The 16,628-nt window shown below is 62.9% G+C and overlaps 1 protein-coding gene across 1 annotated transcript in view; it reads right to left on the bottom strand.

Annotated features, from left to right (window-relative positions):
- The window catches only part of NFIX (nuclear factor I X), a 99,806-nt gene extending 84,093 nt beyond the window's left edge, over positions 1-15,713 (bottom strand). Inside the window, exon 1 of the mRNA XM_086698935.1 lies at positions 15,553-15,713. Within this exon, the coding sequence (XP_086555061.1) occupies positions 15,553-15,579 (27 nt within the window). The 5' untranslated portion in view covers positions 15,580-15,713. The remainder of the gene's footprint in view (positions 1-15,552) is intronic.
- Between the last annotated feature and the right edge of the window lie 915 nt (positions 15,714-16,628).

Below are 16,628 nucleotides of genomic sequence, written 5' to 3' on the forward strand. Positions count from 1 at the left end.
GGGGAGGCTCTTCGGAGGCCTGGGGTCCGGAGACAGCGCTGCGCGCACAATGCGGCGCAGAGAAGGGACCCTCTCCAGATTGAGGACCCGAAGTTGCCGTCGGATTCTGGGGGCATTTAACCCCCAAGGTCCTCCGCGCAACCAAAGAATAACAGGAATTATCAACATCGCATTCATTCCAAAGCCCTCGCGCGCATTATCCCCTGTCGCGTATCCGGACGGGCACGAAACAGGGAAACTTAGGCAAAGGCGGCCCACAGCCCCACCCGGGGCGTCTGGGGACCCAACCAGCTTACAGGCCAAAACGCCGCCATTTGAGCCCCTTCTGGCGGCGGCCTTTGCCGCTGCAAATGGCAAGGGCCTCCGAACGCGAACCCGGCCGGCCCTCGACGCGGGGCCACTTTTGGGTTGTCGCCACGAGGGGTTAGGCCGCGCCCGGGCGGGGAGGGAGCCCGGGCGGCTTGGTGCTGGGGCGGGGAGGGAGCAAGGACACCGAAGGTTCCGGACCTCAGGGCCGCAACGTTCAAAGCCTCGCCTTGTGCCTCCGCTCCTTCACACCTGCTCCCGGTTTCCCCTCACCTGCCCTCGGGGGCAGTGGTCCTCACTCCTCTCTCAACGCCCGGCTTGGTTCCGCCCAAGCGACCCAACCGTCGTGTGCACAGGCGCCTGTTGCACGACGGCTTCCCGCCTTTTCGCCTCCGCGCACGCGCACACCCGACTTTGCGCAAGGCCCGCTCATGGCCAACGGCCCTCTTGGTGCCCTAGGGCCGGGGCCATTCGCCCCGTCGAGGGGTAGGTTGTCCTTTCCCACCCCATGGTGTGTGGGGCAAGTGACCGTGACTGTCAGCACCCGTGTTCTGCCGGATGGAAAGAATACTGCCCTCCTCTTGCCCGAGCCGGTGGGGGGAGGGTGCTCCCCATGACCTCCACCCACCTGTGCCCCACCCCCCTACCCCTTGGGGCGTGAGCCAATTGCAGCGGGTCCGGAATGCCACGCAGAAAAAGAACACCTTGGAGGCGACAATGAAAGGAGCTCGTAGGCGGCGGGCACCTGGCAAGGGGCATAGGCTGGGGCTAGTACGTGGCACGGGTGGCACATTTCTGCCGGGGTTTGCAAAGGCACACGATTGTGATGCATGGCGCACTGGTGGGGAGGGGGGATATCTTCGGGGCGACGTGGGAGACGGCCTGGTTGGGGCATCAAAGCGCCACAGTGGGGCAGTGGGGCCATCTACGGAGTCCTGAGGCAACCCCACCACCACCTCTACTCAGCAGTGTGCTTCTATTTTAAGATTATCTCCCACTCCTCCAAAATCCACCCACCCTCGCTCCTGAGGTCCTGTGGTGCGCACAAGGGAAACTCCCTCGCCCCAGGCACACCTGAGGGGAAGGCCAGGTGGGCAGCGCAGGGTCTGAGTCGCCCAGCTGGACTCAGGGGGGCAAAGGGAAGTTTCGGCGGAGGAGGGGGCATTAAATGGCCTCTTTGTGGAGAGGAATTGTGGGCCGTCACTCAGGATTAATTTAAGCAGCAACAGCAAACACACACCAAAAAGCAACGTCTGGCCGCCAGCACCCACCCCCGCGATTGTGTTTCGGGGGGGGGGGGGGGGAGCGCGGCAGGATTCATTGGTGTGGCCCGGCCTTTAAGAACGTGGGGCGTCCACAGTGGGAAGGGGGAAGGCTGCTGCCGCCTGGCCCCACGTCCCTGCTTGGCGAAGTGGGTTTGCAGGTTTGGGATGAAGCCGAGTGGGGGGGTGGCAAAATCCAAGTAGAAACGTGGAGAAGAAATGGGGGGGGGGGAGGTTCTATATAAATTATATTTAAAGGTACAAATTTCCAATATAAATATATCACATGCAGGGGCGCCACTGGGTAGCAGTTCTGGGCGCTCACCTTCGCCCCAGGGACATTTGGGGAGGCGGGTGTTCTAAGAGAAATCCGGCTGGCTGGCGGCTGGCGGTGGGAATCAGGCCTCCGCTTCCCAGTCTCCTCCCCCAACAACCTGAATGCTGCTTTGGAGCCAGGTGCCCTGGGCGGCCTGGCAGGTGTGCGGCTCACGTGAAACACACGCGTGTGCAGCCTGGGGAGGTGAGTACCTGCGTGGGCCTGGAGCCACGTGTGTGGGCACCAGCAGCTCCCCTAGGCTCACTGACCCACCTTGGCCCAGCACACCCATGGGGGCACAGGGCAGTGCCTGTGCTCGCTCGGAGCCAGGTCCCGGCACAAGCAGGAGAATGCGTGTGGTGTGTGTGTGTGTGTGTGTGTGTGTGTGTGTGTGTGTGTGTGTTGGGGGGACCCCATCTGATGTCGGGCAAGGGGCATGTTTATGGCCATGTGTGCTCCTGGCAATCTCACTGGGGTGCCAGGCCTGCGTGTGCATATTAACTGGTGGTGCCTGGGATCCCCATGGGGGGAGTGCCAGGCAAGGGTGTGCTTGAGACCCATCTGAGCCTCTGTGCGGGACTGTGCTTAGGTGTGCACACGAGAGCCCGCCTGAGTGCCCTGCTGGGTGGTCAGACATGGGTATGCGGGTGCCAGGGCGCACCGTCGGGATGCTGTGCAAGGGCGTGCACATGTGCTTTCAAGCCCCCTAGGAGTGGCCACGTGTGCTGGGGCCACCGTTGAGGCCAGCAGAGCCTGAGCAGGCCAGGGGGCAGGGCCAGCTGCCCGGCCAGCCTCGGCGGGAAGTCATTGGAGGCGTGTTGGTTTTGGCCAGGGCAGCTCTAATGGGGGAAGCCCCGGGGAGCGGCAGGGGTGGAACAAAGAAGGGGAAAGTGAGGGAAGGCGGGCAGCAGAGGGGGAGGAGGAATCGCCCTGGAATGCGGAGGGCCTTGGGGAGTCTCTGGGCCCTGGCTAGGGCTGAGGGACTTCACTGGTGCCTACAGCTGCCCCAGTCAAAGGCTCCTACACACGGAATCCTGCCACCACGGGCCCACAAGGAGCCAAATAGCACTTGGGGTGGAGAGCATGGCTCAAATTTCCTCAGCAGAGGGCAGACAGTTTGAGGCCCCTTCCCCTGTTTCTTGGCTGGACTGCTCAGAACCTCAGTTCTGCCCATCCAGGGAATGGGAAAGGGAATTCCCACGGGGAGGGCCAGGAAGGTGAGTACTGGCTGAATAGGAGTGAGTTGAAAGGCAGGGTGACCTGTTTAAGCCTTGCTTGCCCCTGGGGGCCTGACTAATTCCTCCCCCACCCCCATTTCTAGCGCCATGACCTTGGCACTTGACCTTGTGGCCTCTGTTTCCTCATCTGTAAAACAGGTTACTCATAGCCGCCTCAGGTTGAGAGGGTTACAGGAGGTCACGTGCATCCACGCGCTCGCGCGCTGCGCGCACACACACACACACACACACACACACTCCGCCTGCTGCCCAGGCATAATTGCTCTGGAGTTGGTAGCTGTTATTTTTATTGTGAGGAGTCTATGGCTGTGACAAGCTGTGACGCTTGGTGTGATGGCGGGAGGCTGGCTGTGCGTGCGACTGTGCCGCTGTGTGTGTGTGCGTGTGTGTGACAGGTTGTGTGTGAGACTGTGCGTGGACGACAGATTGTGCCGGTGTGCGGCAGTGCCTGTGACAGGCTGTCACTGCGCGACAGACTGCGGGTGGCGGGGTGTTGCGGGTACCGACTGTGAGTGGAGATGAGGCAGTGTGTAGGGCTGGGACTGGGGGACTCCCGAAAACCTACCTCAGTGAGGGTCTGGCTGACAGTGAAAGAGGGAGGCTCTCAGGGACCACAGAGAGTCAGTCCAGTGTCTTCTCGGGCCTTGGCTTTTCTGTTGTGTCCAGTGGACTCCACTTTGCTTGTGAGCCTCGGTAGGTGACGGGTCAGAGGGACCCTACGATAAAGCCTCCCCTTTACCCGCTGTGGTCAACTCAGGTGCCCACCGCTCCCCCCCCCCCAGCTTCTTGCTTGGGTTCAGAGGATCCCGGGGGGGCCATCGGGGATCTCAGGGTGCGCAGGACCCCCCGGTCAGTCTGGCTTCAGTGAGGGACACAGGCCCCAAGCCTGTTTCCCACACTTTCCCTGAGCTCCAGGCCTGGGCAGGGCTGGTGGAGACCAAGAGAAGGAGGGATTCGGGGAAAGCTCAAGAAAAACCAGGGGAGAAATGGAGGGAGAAGGTGAGAAGACCAGACACTTCTTCCCTGGGACCTGGAGAACCCGGGGCTGCTTGAGGTTGGGGCCTCCAGTCGCGGTGGGCACGTATCAGGTTTTGGGGGGTGGTCGGGGCTGCCAAAAATGCCCGCTAACCCTTAAAAACGCTGCTTGTACTCTAGGCTCGTATCAGACCCTGATTTTAGGGACTCGCTCCTTATATCAACCCTGCCGGAGGGACGAGAAAACCCCAGGCCCTCTCCTGATCAGCGTGGGTTTCCCTTCTCACACCACCCTGGCCCACCTCTTCCCTCTACAGCTGGGAAAACTGAGGCCGAGAGAGGGGAAGGGACTTGTCTGTGCACCAGCTCGTGCCCAGGAGACCTGAGAATACAGGACTTCAGGTTTCGAGAAACCTCACCGGCTGGAAAACTCCCAGGCCCTGTGGGCTGGGGGCAGCACCCTGTGAACCCCGCCCCCCTCTCAGTGTGTCAGGACGTGTATGTTTTGTGTGCTATATGGGCTGTGGTCCACGGCTGTCGTGCGTGTGGTGTGCAAGACACTGCATGATGGATGCGTCCCTCTGTCGGTGCGGGCCTCTGTGCGTCTGTGTGTCCATTCAGGGCCAGCCCCTGCCACAGAGGGGGGAGAGACATCGAAGCACCCCCCCCCCCCGAAAGCGTGTCTTTGATACTTGGAGCCTCGGCAGCGAAAAACAAGTTTCCACAGGGCCGCCTTGGGCTGAGGCCAGGCCGTCCTCAAATAACATTTGAAGTTACTTAGCAAACTTTGTTTAGTGCCGAGAGAGGCAGAGAGGCCCGGGCAGCGAGCTTGGGGGGGGGGGGTAGTAAACCGGTTCCTCCAAAGTCCCTTGCCCCTCTGGGGGCATGAGTGCCCAACACGGGGGCTGAGTTCCCCTCCCCAAAGTTCCAGGAGGAGGAGCAGGAATCTTGAAGCCCTGGGGGGACCTGGGGGCGGGGGAGGAAGGATCTGGGCACCCCACAGATAAAGCCTTGCCTCTGCCAGTCCAGGCCCTGGACATTGGCAAGAAGGCCCACCCTGGTCTCCTGGTGGCCCAGAGGCTGACTCTGGGTCCCTGGGTCTGGTTAGAAATGGGAGGGTCTACGCATTCTGTGCTGCCCCCTTTCTGCAGCCCAGCTCTGCCAGCCTTGAGGCAGGTTGTACGCGCTGGCTCGGAGCACACGTCCCCCTCCAGACAGACAGACAGACAGACACACACACACACACATGCACCCAGAAAGCCCCTGGTGCCCACGCGCCTGGCCCTCCCAAACTCTCATTTCCAGGGTCCCAGCCCCAGGCAGCAGAGAAGGCCTGAGAGCCAGCGATGGCGGGCGTGGAAGTGAGGTTGGTGCCTAGGGGAGGGGGAGGGGGAGGAGATGCCAAAAATGGTGAGCCATTACAGGCAAGCAGGCGAGCAAGGGAGGAAGCGAGCAGGGATGATGGAAGCCAGCCGGGCATCCTCGTCGAGCTCTGGGCTGCAAAGGGGCGGCGAGAAAGGCAGCCCGGGGCCTTTCCAGGCAGCAGGCATGGGGGCACAAGCCCCAGGTGGCACGGGACAGGCAGGGGGCCGGGAGGCGCCCAACGCTCCCCCACCCCAAGCTTTGAAATGGAGACTGGCAGCAGCAGCCGCTGGGCTCTGCCCGGGCGTGGGGTGGGGGTGGCGGGCAGGCAGGGCGCCAAACTGAACGCCACCAGGCTGGGCACGGTGGTTGCCGGCCGGCGGCGCCGACCCCCACCGGCCCCGGCCCGGGACCCGTCACATCTAGAGCTTTGGGGTTGGAGGAAGGCGGGGGCCCAGCGGGGATCAGAGGTCCGGCAGACAAAGCCAGGTCCCCTCGAGCCGTGGGCAGGTCCCCAAGACCCTACAAAGATGGCGCGGCCTGGCATGGCCAAGGTGACGGGCTGGGGTAAAAATAAACTGGGCCCGCCCCGGGGGAGCTAAATCGAGGGGCCCAGGTGGAAGTGCCACTCCGGGCCACCAGCTGCCCCCGCCCCACCCCCAGCTCAGAGCAGCAGGGTCGAGAACACCGGGTGCCCGTCGACGCCCGGTTTCTACACAGGAGCAACCCCGGCCATCTTGTCTCCTGGTCTTGGGGGGGCAGCCTACGGTGTAGCCACAAGCACGGGGAACGGGTGATCTCGGGCCGCACCGACGACAGGCCGCGCGTTTGGGGCAGACGGTGGGGGCACCCGTGCTAAGCCACATATCCTTGACCTCCAGGCTGTCCCCTCTGAGAGGGAAAAGGGCCTGGGAGGCCACACTTGAGCTGTGGCAGAGCTGCATGGGGTTGAAAGTCAGCACCGTGCCGCGGGGCCTCCCGGATCACCTCTGCTAAAACCACGGCTGCCCAGCGCTTCCGTGGGCCCTACCTGTGCCTTCCCTCTTAGCACCTGTCACTGTCTCAAGTACCGGGCACTCCCTTGTTTATCAGGTTCACTGTCTGCCCTCCCACTGGGGCCGGCGCCTCTGCTGATTTTGCTCCCTGCGGAGCCCCCAGGGTCTAGAACAGGGCCTGGCACCCAGAGGTACTTGGTAAATATTTGTTGAAGGAATGCATAGGCCCCCAGCTGCACCCCCGGCACTCAGGCTCCAGCAGGGTGCCCAGCGAGGTGTGGGAGAAGGCATCGTGCCCATCGTCAGGGTACCGAAGGCGAGCCTGGCCAGTGGTGGTGCAGGGGGGTGAGGCAACCAGCCACTGTCACTCAGAGCCCCGAATGGAGGAAGATCTGAGGGTCAGAGTGGTAAGGAGGCTTCAAGGGCTGACAGCTGGGGCAAGCTTCCAATGGGAGTGTGGGGGTGTACGGGCCCACTCTGAAATTTTGGTAAAGGCCAGAGAATAAGCTGCCGAACGATTCTGTTCCATCAGTGGGACTTAGGGTGGCGGCCACCAGAGAAGAGGCGCAGGCTCTGCCACCTCCTAGCCCTTGACCCTGACGCTGGATAGGTCTCTCGGCTTCTCATCTATAAAATCAAGCACTTATTTCGCATCAAGCACTATGTTAAAGCACGTTCTACAAGCCAACTCCTCTGATCCTTACCATAACCTGTGAGAGGAAACTAGAGGCCCAGAGAGGTTGAGCGACTCGTCCAAGGTCACACAGCTAGTGAAGAGCAGAACCGGGATTCAAACCCAGGAAACTGGCTCCGAGTCCCCACTCTCCTAATAATGACTAAATGTCCCAAATGCGTGCCTTATTAGCACCCACATGGGCACAGCTAACCCCTGCCACCCCTGCCTCACGTGGAAGGATTCCACGGGGACAAGCTGGGAAGACACTCAGCACAGGGCGCAACATAATAAGCACACACACGGCACGCTTTAGCCAATCACTATGGCTTTTAGGACATGTCATTAGAATTCTAGAAAATGCTCTCTCCCTGCACAATTCTGCCAGCCATCTTTCTTGTCTCTTTCTGCGGAGTCAGAAATGAAGAGTCCATGGCCAGAGGAGTAACGAGACAGCCCCACGGAGGACAAGAGTTTCAGAAATTAGCCTCGCCTCCATCCTGGACTGTCTCGATGGCTTCCAGAAGCGGGACGGTCAGAGCAGGGCCGCGAGGCCGGAGGGCTGGGGGGTGCCCCGGGGCAGGGTAGGCATATGGCTCCCCAAGCTTCTTCCCCAGGCTGCGACAAAGCGGCCCAAGGGATTCAGAGTCCCAAATTCCACCAGGAGAGGTCAGGGTGGTTGAATCTGCCGCTCAAAGACAGCCAGAGGGCAGGCAGGCAGAGGGGAGGTCCGAGGAGGCCAGGTGTCATCTCTCAGACACCATTTCCAAGCAGGGCCAGGTGTAAGCCAGGTGTGAATGTCTGTGTGGGCGTGACGCTCAGCCACATGGACCCGGGCAATTCGCGACTGTGTACCGCCAGACCGTTTGTGCCCGGGCTTATGTACAGGGGGTGTTGCATCTGCAACAACCTCTGGGTCCTGATGAGCAAGACTGTGTGTGCGGCTGTGCGTGTGTGTGCGTGTGTGTCGTGGGTGTGAGTTGTGTCCACGTGTGTGTTACTGACAATACAAGGGCTGGGTGTCTCCATTTCGGCGCTGGTGACATCGGGGGCTGGATCGGTGCTTGTGGTGGGGGCGTCCTGGGCGCTGCGGGGTGTTGGGCGGCATCCCTGGCCTCCCCCCACCGGCAGCAGACGCCCCTCCAAGTGCGATGACCAAATGTATTCCCAGACGTTGCCAAGTGTGTGCGTGTGCGTCACGGCATGTCTGAGGGTGTGTTGCTGTGTGCAACACACTGTGTGCACGTGCACGCTGAGTGCATGTGCTCCTGTGTGTCTGGGGCGGGGGGGGGGGGTGGGTGGGTGCGGGGATCAGGGCTCTCGCGTGCGTTTCTGGGTGCCTGGCACGTGCACGTGCCTCTTGCCGAGTGTCTGTGGGTCCGTGAGACGCTCCACACCCCTGTGTGTTTGCCAACAAGCAGCGCGTGTGTCTGCGCCGTGTGCCGCGTGGCGCGTCTCCGTGTGACCGTGCGCGGCCGCGGGTCTGCGCCCAAGCGCACGTCCCTGCGTGCGACGCCCACGCCAACGTGTTCGGGTGTGGTGGGCGTCTCTAGGCGTTGGCGTGCTGAAGGCAAGTCCCTTTGTGTGGGGACGCCGGTGTCTGTGCGCTCCCGATTCAGGGAAGGTGTGCCGTGCCTGTGTGTGACGGCGTGATCCTTTGTGCCCGCGTGTGCTGGTGACAGGGTGCGACTTTGTGTGAGATGGGCCCAGGATAAGCCGCCCGAGACGATTTTACGGGAGCCAATATTTCGATGGGATCTCCCGGATGATCTGCCCCCCCACCCCCAGGTCCCGACTGCCCCCGGGGCTGAAAGCCACCTCCTCAGGTCAAGGTGGTGGGGTGGGCCTCTGAGCTGCCCCTTCCTCCGGCTGGGCTCCCGCAGATTCAGGTGGGGACAGACCCCCGCCCTTGCCCGATCCGTGCCAGGAAGACTGGCACCGAGCTTTCGGCCAAGGGGGCAGGGTCCTCAGCAGCGGTGGTGGCACGGCCCCCTGCCCGCTGCTGGCCACCACCCCCCAGCTTCCCCTCAGGGTGGGGCCCCAGTAGGGGGAAAGCTCCCCAGAGCAACCCTGGCTTCCGATTGGCTACGGATCGCCGCAGTGCCCGCCACCCGCCTCCCCCTCCCCGGCTGGCGCAGCCACATCGGTAGTGGTGGCAAACGCAGCTCAGAGTTCTGGGCACAGCTGCGCCTCACAGAGGCCTGCCAGCCCCACCAGAAGCCAGACACCCCAGCTCCATGCCCCCGACCCCTCCCCACCTGCCCGCCCGGCCAGCCAGGCAGCACGGTCACCCTGGCGGCCGCCCCCCTCAGGCTGCCAGGCCCTGTCCACCCAGCCCCCTCACCCATCAGGCCTGTGCCCCCTTGGCCCAGCCCACTTGGGGGGCCCAGGCCCCTACACACGGCCACTCCCGCTCTCAGAGGGGCTCCTCAGGAGGGGGGAGGCAGCGAGGAGGGGGGGTTAGGGAAGGGGGGAGCTAGCCCTTCTTTTAGTGAACGCGCCCAGAGCTGGAGCCAAAAATCGAGGAGGAGAGATATTCAGACAGAGCCAAGACGCGTTTGGCAGGAGGAGAGAGAGAGGGAGAGAGGGAGCGGGAGGAGGGGAGGAGAGAGGGAGGAAAGACAGAGAGAGAGAGAAAGAGAGAGAGAGAGAGAAAGAAGGGGGGGCCCTCAGTTTCCAAATCTGAGCTCTCAGAGCCTCTGAGGGACAGCGGGAGGCACAGGAGGTGTGGGACTCAGGGCAGGCTTGACTGTGGGGGCAGTGGGGGCGGAGGGCTCAGCCCACAGAGACAGCCGGACACCCCAGCTGGCCAGGCCAGGACGGACACAGGCAGAAGCCAAGATCAATGCGCACCCGGCAGACAGAGGGAGGCCTGTGGGCGGCCCAAACACACACCCGCACCTCGCCACACAACGGGCTTCTGTCCATGCCGGGCCAGGGGCACGGGCGGGGCCCACAGCAGGGCCACCACGGCTGCCCGACCTCATGGGAAGCCGTGGAGAGGCCGGCCCGCTCCCAGCCGCTAGCCTGGCCGCCATAGTGGGCATTTCGCACACTGCCAAAAAGCCAAGGGAGGCCAGGGAGAGGGGCCCTTGTGGTGAGATGCACATTGGTGGTCAGAGGGACGAGCCCAGCACGCAAAATGCCACGGGGGAGGTGACACCTGGAGACCCAGGCACGGACACGGTTGCTGACACAGGTCGACACGCAGAGTAAGGCGCACGAATACGACCTTTGCCACACATCCAGAGGATACATTGGGTTGCACAGGGACACGCCATGCCACCGCAGCACCGCGACACAAAGACGACATCAGACACCCAATGGGCACACACCCTCAACCTCACTGCTGCCAGAATACACAGAGATAGAGCTTCGGATGACCCCCGGAGACACAGGCAGGCAGCACCCAACGATGCACACCTGGAGACTCGGGGACACTTGCAAAGGGACCCGTGCAGACATTCGCGGCCACATGGCCGTCTGCAGCAAAATGGTGGCTCTGAAGCCCAACACGCCAGTGACCACATGTGGATCAGGGAGAACCCAGTTGGCCATTCACAGCCCTCCCCCTGGCTCCTGCGCCTCCATATCTGGGGCTTTGTGGACGGGAAAATGAACACACACCCTTCTTTCCCCCACCCCAGCTTGGGGAGACGGGAGCCCCGTCCTCAGCACTTTGTTGGAGGAAAACGCAGGTGTCCGTGCCTCCTCTACCTCTCTTGGTCCAGCTGGAGGAAAGCGAGGGACCCCAGATTTGTGCTTCGAGAGCAGAAAAACAAGGACCAAGCTGACGGGAAAGACCAGGCTCCCAGCAGGTTGAACATGGAAGGCAGCAGTCAGACATTCACTACCAGGGGAATTTAACCAGCAGGCACAGCTGTGTGCCCACCCCCTGCACACACCCGCAATGACTGCCTGACCCTGCCAAGTGCCCACATAGGACCCCCCCATATGCATCCTATCCCCATGGTGGGCCCAGGTGACACCATTCGGGTGCAAACGCAGAAATGACTCTGGAGCCACGCAGACATCCCTAAGCCATCATCGGGACCCACCCCCAACCCCAGGCTCTTCGCCCCACTCACATTTGGACACTCATGTACACACACATTCCTGCACACTCCAGAACAAGACCTCAGAGCCCAGCCCCAAAGTGAGCCTGGTTGAGGTCAAGGTCAAGATTAGGGAAAGGGTCAAGGCAGCCAGTGGTCCCCAAAAAGGTATCTGGTCCCCACAGGGCAGTCAGCGCGTGGCTTGTCTCTCCCCTGCCACCCCCTGCCCACGCCCCATCATCTCTGCTGCCCTCTGCCTGGCTGATAGGACCCCACCCAAGGGAAAGGAGCTGGGCCATGAGCCGGCTTCCCTCCTCCCAAACTCTTCTCTTGCTTCCTCCTCCAGGCAGTCCACTTGGACTCCTATGGTTGGGAGGCACTCACTCCACTCTGCCTTCCACCCGCCTCAAGCAGTTTTCCCTCAGTCAGGAAGGCCTACGGGTGACTTAGCGATGATAACCAAAATGACAACAAGTCATTCCATTTCTTGAGCACATGCTACGTACCAGGCACTGTGCTAAGCCTAACCACAGCCTGAGAGATACCCATTTTGCAGACCAGGAAGATCGTGTGGTTCAAGTCACAGGATTAGAAGATGCAGAGGCAGCGCTCAAACCCCGTGCTGTCTTATAAAAAAAAAAAAAAAAAAAAAAAAAAAAAGCCCAATTCTTGATCTCTGCACCCACAGCCTCCATCTGGGAGCCCTTGAGGCCACACAAGACATTCCTGGGTCGGCCAGGACCCCTGGCTCCAGCAGCCGGCAAGAAGGGAGCATCCAGCCCCCCCAGATTAACCCAGCATGCCCCTCGGCTCCAAGCTTGGCCTGGTCCAGCCTCAAAACATCTAATGGAGCCTAACGTAGCCCCAAGCATGGCCCGCCCCATGCCGGCTCCGGCCTGCGCACACCTCCTATCCCAGAAGTGGGCATGAAGCAGGCAGGGCCGGAGACAGGAAGAAAATGTGCCATAAAAGGGGGGCGCTGCACTGTGCCAGGAGAGCAACAGCATCATGGGGGCAGCAGGGCGGCCACAGTGACCCAAGGAGACAGCTGAGGCAGGGGCTTCAGGGACACCCCAGCCATTCCCCCTTCCCTGGAAGGAGCGTGTGTGTAGCTGCCCAGAAACAGGGGTCCGTGAACATTCTGCCCACGTGGCTGTGTGGCAGGAAATGTCAGCAAGCATGCAGGTCTATATATGCACCTAGGTGAGCCAACAGCATTGCGTCTTACATAAAGGTGTGTGTCTGTCCATCCCTCGGTCCTTGAGTCTATCTGTCCTCGAGTCTATATGAGCGAGAGCGGGGTGCGGGGGGGGGGGGGGGACATACACTTGAGTCAGCCTCTCTCGGACTGTCTCTTGGATATGTCTTCATGAGCCTACATCAATATACATGTCCCATCACAAGGCGTGCGTGTGTGTGTGTGTGTGTGTGTGCGTGCGCGCGCGCGTTGTGGGTGGGAGCGAACACAGGTCCACCATTTCCTGTGTCTGTAAGTGTGTCAATGTCCATGTGTCTGTCTGGATGATCACCACGAGCAGGTCATTTATGTCCGCATTTTAGGGGCGATGGTGATGTATGTGTAGGTCCACGTTCTGGAGCGTGTCTATTTGCCGGGGAAGGGGGTCCCATCCGTCCATCCCCTCCTGTCTGCCGAGGACTCAGGCCTACGGCTGCAGTGGGCTCATGCAGCGCCAGCAAGCGCCCCGCCCAGCCGCCCTGGATTTCGATGCTTTTTCCAGAAGGAGATTTCCCCCCCCCCCCCCACCGCCCTTCCCCCTCGCCCACAGTGCCTTTCCCCGCCAGGGCCCCGCTGCTCCAAGCTCGTTCCTGCTCAATCATTTATTGACTTTAAAATCGAAGCCAATTCTGGGTTGAAAAAAAGAAAAGGGGGAGAGGGAGAGAGAGAGAGAGAGAGAGAGAGAGAGAGGCCACAGAGACAGAGAGAGTCCGAGACTCATGGGGAGGGGAGAAGCAGAGATGGGGCCAGAACCAAAGTCAGAGACAGAGACGAGGAGAGACAGGGACAGTCAAAGATCTAGAAGGACAGAGGCAGAGAGAGAGAGAGAGAGAGAGACAGAAAAGGGGCAGAGCAAGCCAGATATAGAGACAGAGACAGAGAAAAAGACAGAGAGTGGCAGGGCAAATTATGGAAGCAGAAAGATTTGTAAAAACAGAGACTCTGGATCCAAGAGATGTGACTGTCGGGAGGGGCAGACCCGACCCTGCTGACCAGCTGACAGCAGCCGCCGGCACAGAGCTGAGGGATGCAACCCAGAGACACCATGTCCGCTCTCCTCCCCATCCACCCTGGCACACTCAGGCCTGTGACAGAGCTGAGCCCTTGCTCCCTTCTGGGGTATCACAGAGTCAAGCCCTGGCATGGCCCATGGCCATGGTGTGCCCCAGCCCTTTCCTAGTCTTATCACCGGGGGATCGGCTGGCATTTTCTTTCCCAGGGGCCCAAGCCCTAGCCAGGTCTCCGGGGGCAGGCCAGGGTGCCGGCGGTGTAGCTGGGGGGCAAGGAGACACTCGAGCATGGGGTCTTGATTCCACTAGGCCCCGAACACCGGCACGCAGTCCAGCCAAACGCAGCCCCAAAGGCAGCCACAGCTCAGACCCCGCTGGGTGGACGGGGTTGTCATGCGGCCCAAGACAGAGCGACTGGCCAGTCAGAGGCACAGATGCGGGGGCCGGGGCGGGGGGTGGCGTCCCTCGTACTGACACAGTGGCCAGAGTGCCTGCTCACACCTGCATGCACACTGTGATACATACATGTGCGTGTGCACCTCACCAACACTCACGACACCCAGTTGCGAAACAGGAAAACCCGCTTTCCGGGCCACACACATGTCCATACCACGCAGGCCTGCCCACCGCCACCCAGAGGAGCCACAGGCAGACCCCAAGACTGACACACACATACACACTCGCATCTGTGGATACGGGAGTATGGTGTGGCCACGGCTGACACGCAGCCCCTGACATGCTCTCTTGCCCCCTCGCCGCACATCACCACCTGGTAGCAGCCATATTCACTTGGACTCCCACTCCCATCTGTGGGCACGCTTGGCAGAAGGCTGGCAAGGCTCAGGCTGGGCAGAGGAGACAATTAGGACCCCGGGCCGGGCCTAAAGATTCCCCTCACACACGCAGGCCTTGCTGGCAGGCAGGGCGAGGCAGCCCCCAGGTGTCCCCTCTTCCGAGTCTGTGTTGCCAGCAGCGGCCTGGCCCGGCAGGCAGCGCTACCAGGGCCACTGCGGGACTCTGGACAGTTCTTGTGCCCTCTCGGAGCCTGGGGCCACCGCCCAGGGAAGGCGGAGTGGCAGGGCAGGCATCCCCCGCGCTTTTGCCTCCGCGGAGCGCTGCGCAGGGAACTTCGCTGGAGGCGGGACGCGCTCTGCTCTCGCAGCGCGCCAAGGTCGGCTCTGTAGTGCCCGCGGCTGACCCGACGGCGTGGCCGCAGCACCGTCGGCCGCATCCACGGTTGCCTCCCGCCCCTCCCGCCTCTGGGCGGCAGGACAGGATTCCCCCACCCCGGCCCGCCTGGTCCACCGCGCCGCAGCCGGGGTAGCTGGGGCCGGAAAGTTTGCGCCGAGGAAAGTTTGGGGCGGTGGGGGGGCCGCGGCTGCGACGTCCAGGGTCGGCCGAGAGGCGCGGCCCCGGCTGGCAGCGCGCCCGTCCCTCCCTCCCCTCCCCTAACCCTCCGAAATTTGGGAGCCCCGCCATTTTCTTAGCCCCGCTCCCATGTGAGGCCTGAACAAAGACTTTGGGGCGACGCCCGGGCCGCTCGGCCGGCCCCGGGCACCCCGGCTGCACGCAGGGGCCGCCGCCACGCATGCCGGCCGCTGCCACCCTCGGGAAAAGCTGCGCCCGCCCCCAGAGAGCGCCGCGGGACCCAGTCCCCGCTCTGCGCCCTCGGGACCACCCCCCTGCCACTCTGTCACCCCCGCAACCACTGCCAGTGGCCACGCTGCCCGGGTGCACAGCACAGTCGCCCACAGGTCGGCGGGAGTCCACCGCACCCCAGTCGAGCGCGCGCGCGCACACACACACACACACACACACACACACACACACACACGCACTCCCGCTCCGCGCTCCAGGGGCAGCGCCACGCACGCAGCCGGCCACCCCCAGAGCCCCCAACAGGAGTCCGCCCGGTGGCCAGGGTCGCACGCGCACCGTGACGCCCGCAGGCGTGCCGGGACTGCCCACAGCACGGCTTGCACCCCTCGGCCGCCCGCAGGCTCACTCCCCCCCCCCCCCACCCCGGCCGCCGCGCGCCCCCTCCGGCCGCTCGCCCGCCCGCCCGCCCGCCGGCCTCCTGCGCCCGCTCCCCTCCCCGGTCGCCCAGGGGCGGCGGCCGGTACCTGGGTGAGGCAGTACGGGGAGTACATAGCTGGGCGCCCGGGCGGGAGCGCGGCGGCCGGCCGCGGCGAGGGGAGGCCCGGCAGGCGGCGGCCGCGCTCGGGCTCCGGCTCCGGCTCGGCTCCTCCGGCCTCCGCCGCGCTGCGCCCGCCCGGCCCGCGGCCCCGCGCTCGCCGCTCGCAGGCTCGGCCCCGCCGGCTCCGGGGCCGCCGCCGCCGCCGCCGCCGCCGCCGCCGCCGCGCTCGCCGCTGCCTCTCGCGTCCGCTGCTGCCGCCGCCGCTGCGCGTCTACTCCATGCCGCCGCCGCTCGGCCGGTCACCCTCGCCCGCCGCCGCCGCCAACGCCGCCGCCGCCGCCGCGCTGTGAAAGTGAAAGTTTAGACAAAGTTTGGAAGCGGCGCACTCCGGGGAGAGGGAGCGGGCGGGCGGCGCGGGCGGGAGGAGGGGCGCGGGGAGGGGCGGGCAGGGCGGGGGAGCGGCGGCCGGCGCGCACACACACATACACACACTCTCACACGCACACATGCACACACACGCGCGCGCGGGGGCGCACACCGACACAGCCACCCCGACACGTGCTGGCTCGCGTTCCATCGCAGACACATGCTGACACACAGCAGGGTTCGGACCCCGCCACACATGTCACGTACAGAACGCATTGCCACACGTTCCACGTTCCAACAAACCGAGCACACACAGACCCCTACACACACACACACACACACACACACACACACACACGGCATGGACACACGCCCCCGCACACCAGCCCACGACCCACACGCTGACGGGCACCCAGGCCCACCATCACAGGATGATAACCTGCACACCCGCGTTCCAGTTACGAACCACGTTTACACATGCCAGCAAGGGCCTCACATGGACACACACCGATCCACACGAAGACACACACACCAGCGCATGCTGGCACATACGTATTCACACTGACACACTGACAGGCATCATCACACAACCACACTCTGACGCACTCCAGACACACAGCTCCTATACATAGACACCCAAAGGCACACACAAAGCCACACCAAAACATCTTGGCAGCTGTGGCATTGCAGAGGACA

This window comes from Puma concolor, chromosome A2 (genome assembly GCF_028749965.1).
Source record: "Puma concolor isolate L17-30 chromosome A2, mPumCon1.1.hap2, whole genome shotgun sequence".
NCBI classification, from domain to species: Eukaryota; Metazoa; Chordata; class Mammalia; order Carnivora; family Felidae; genus Puma; species Puma concolor.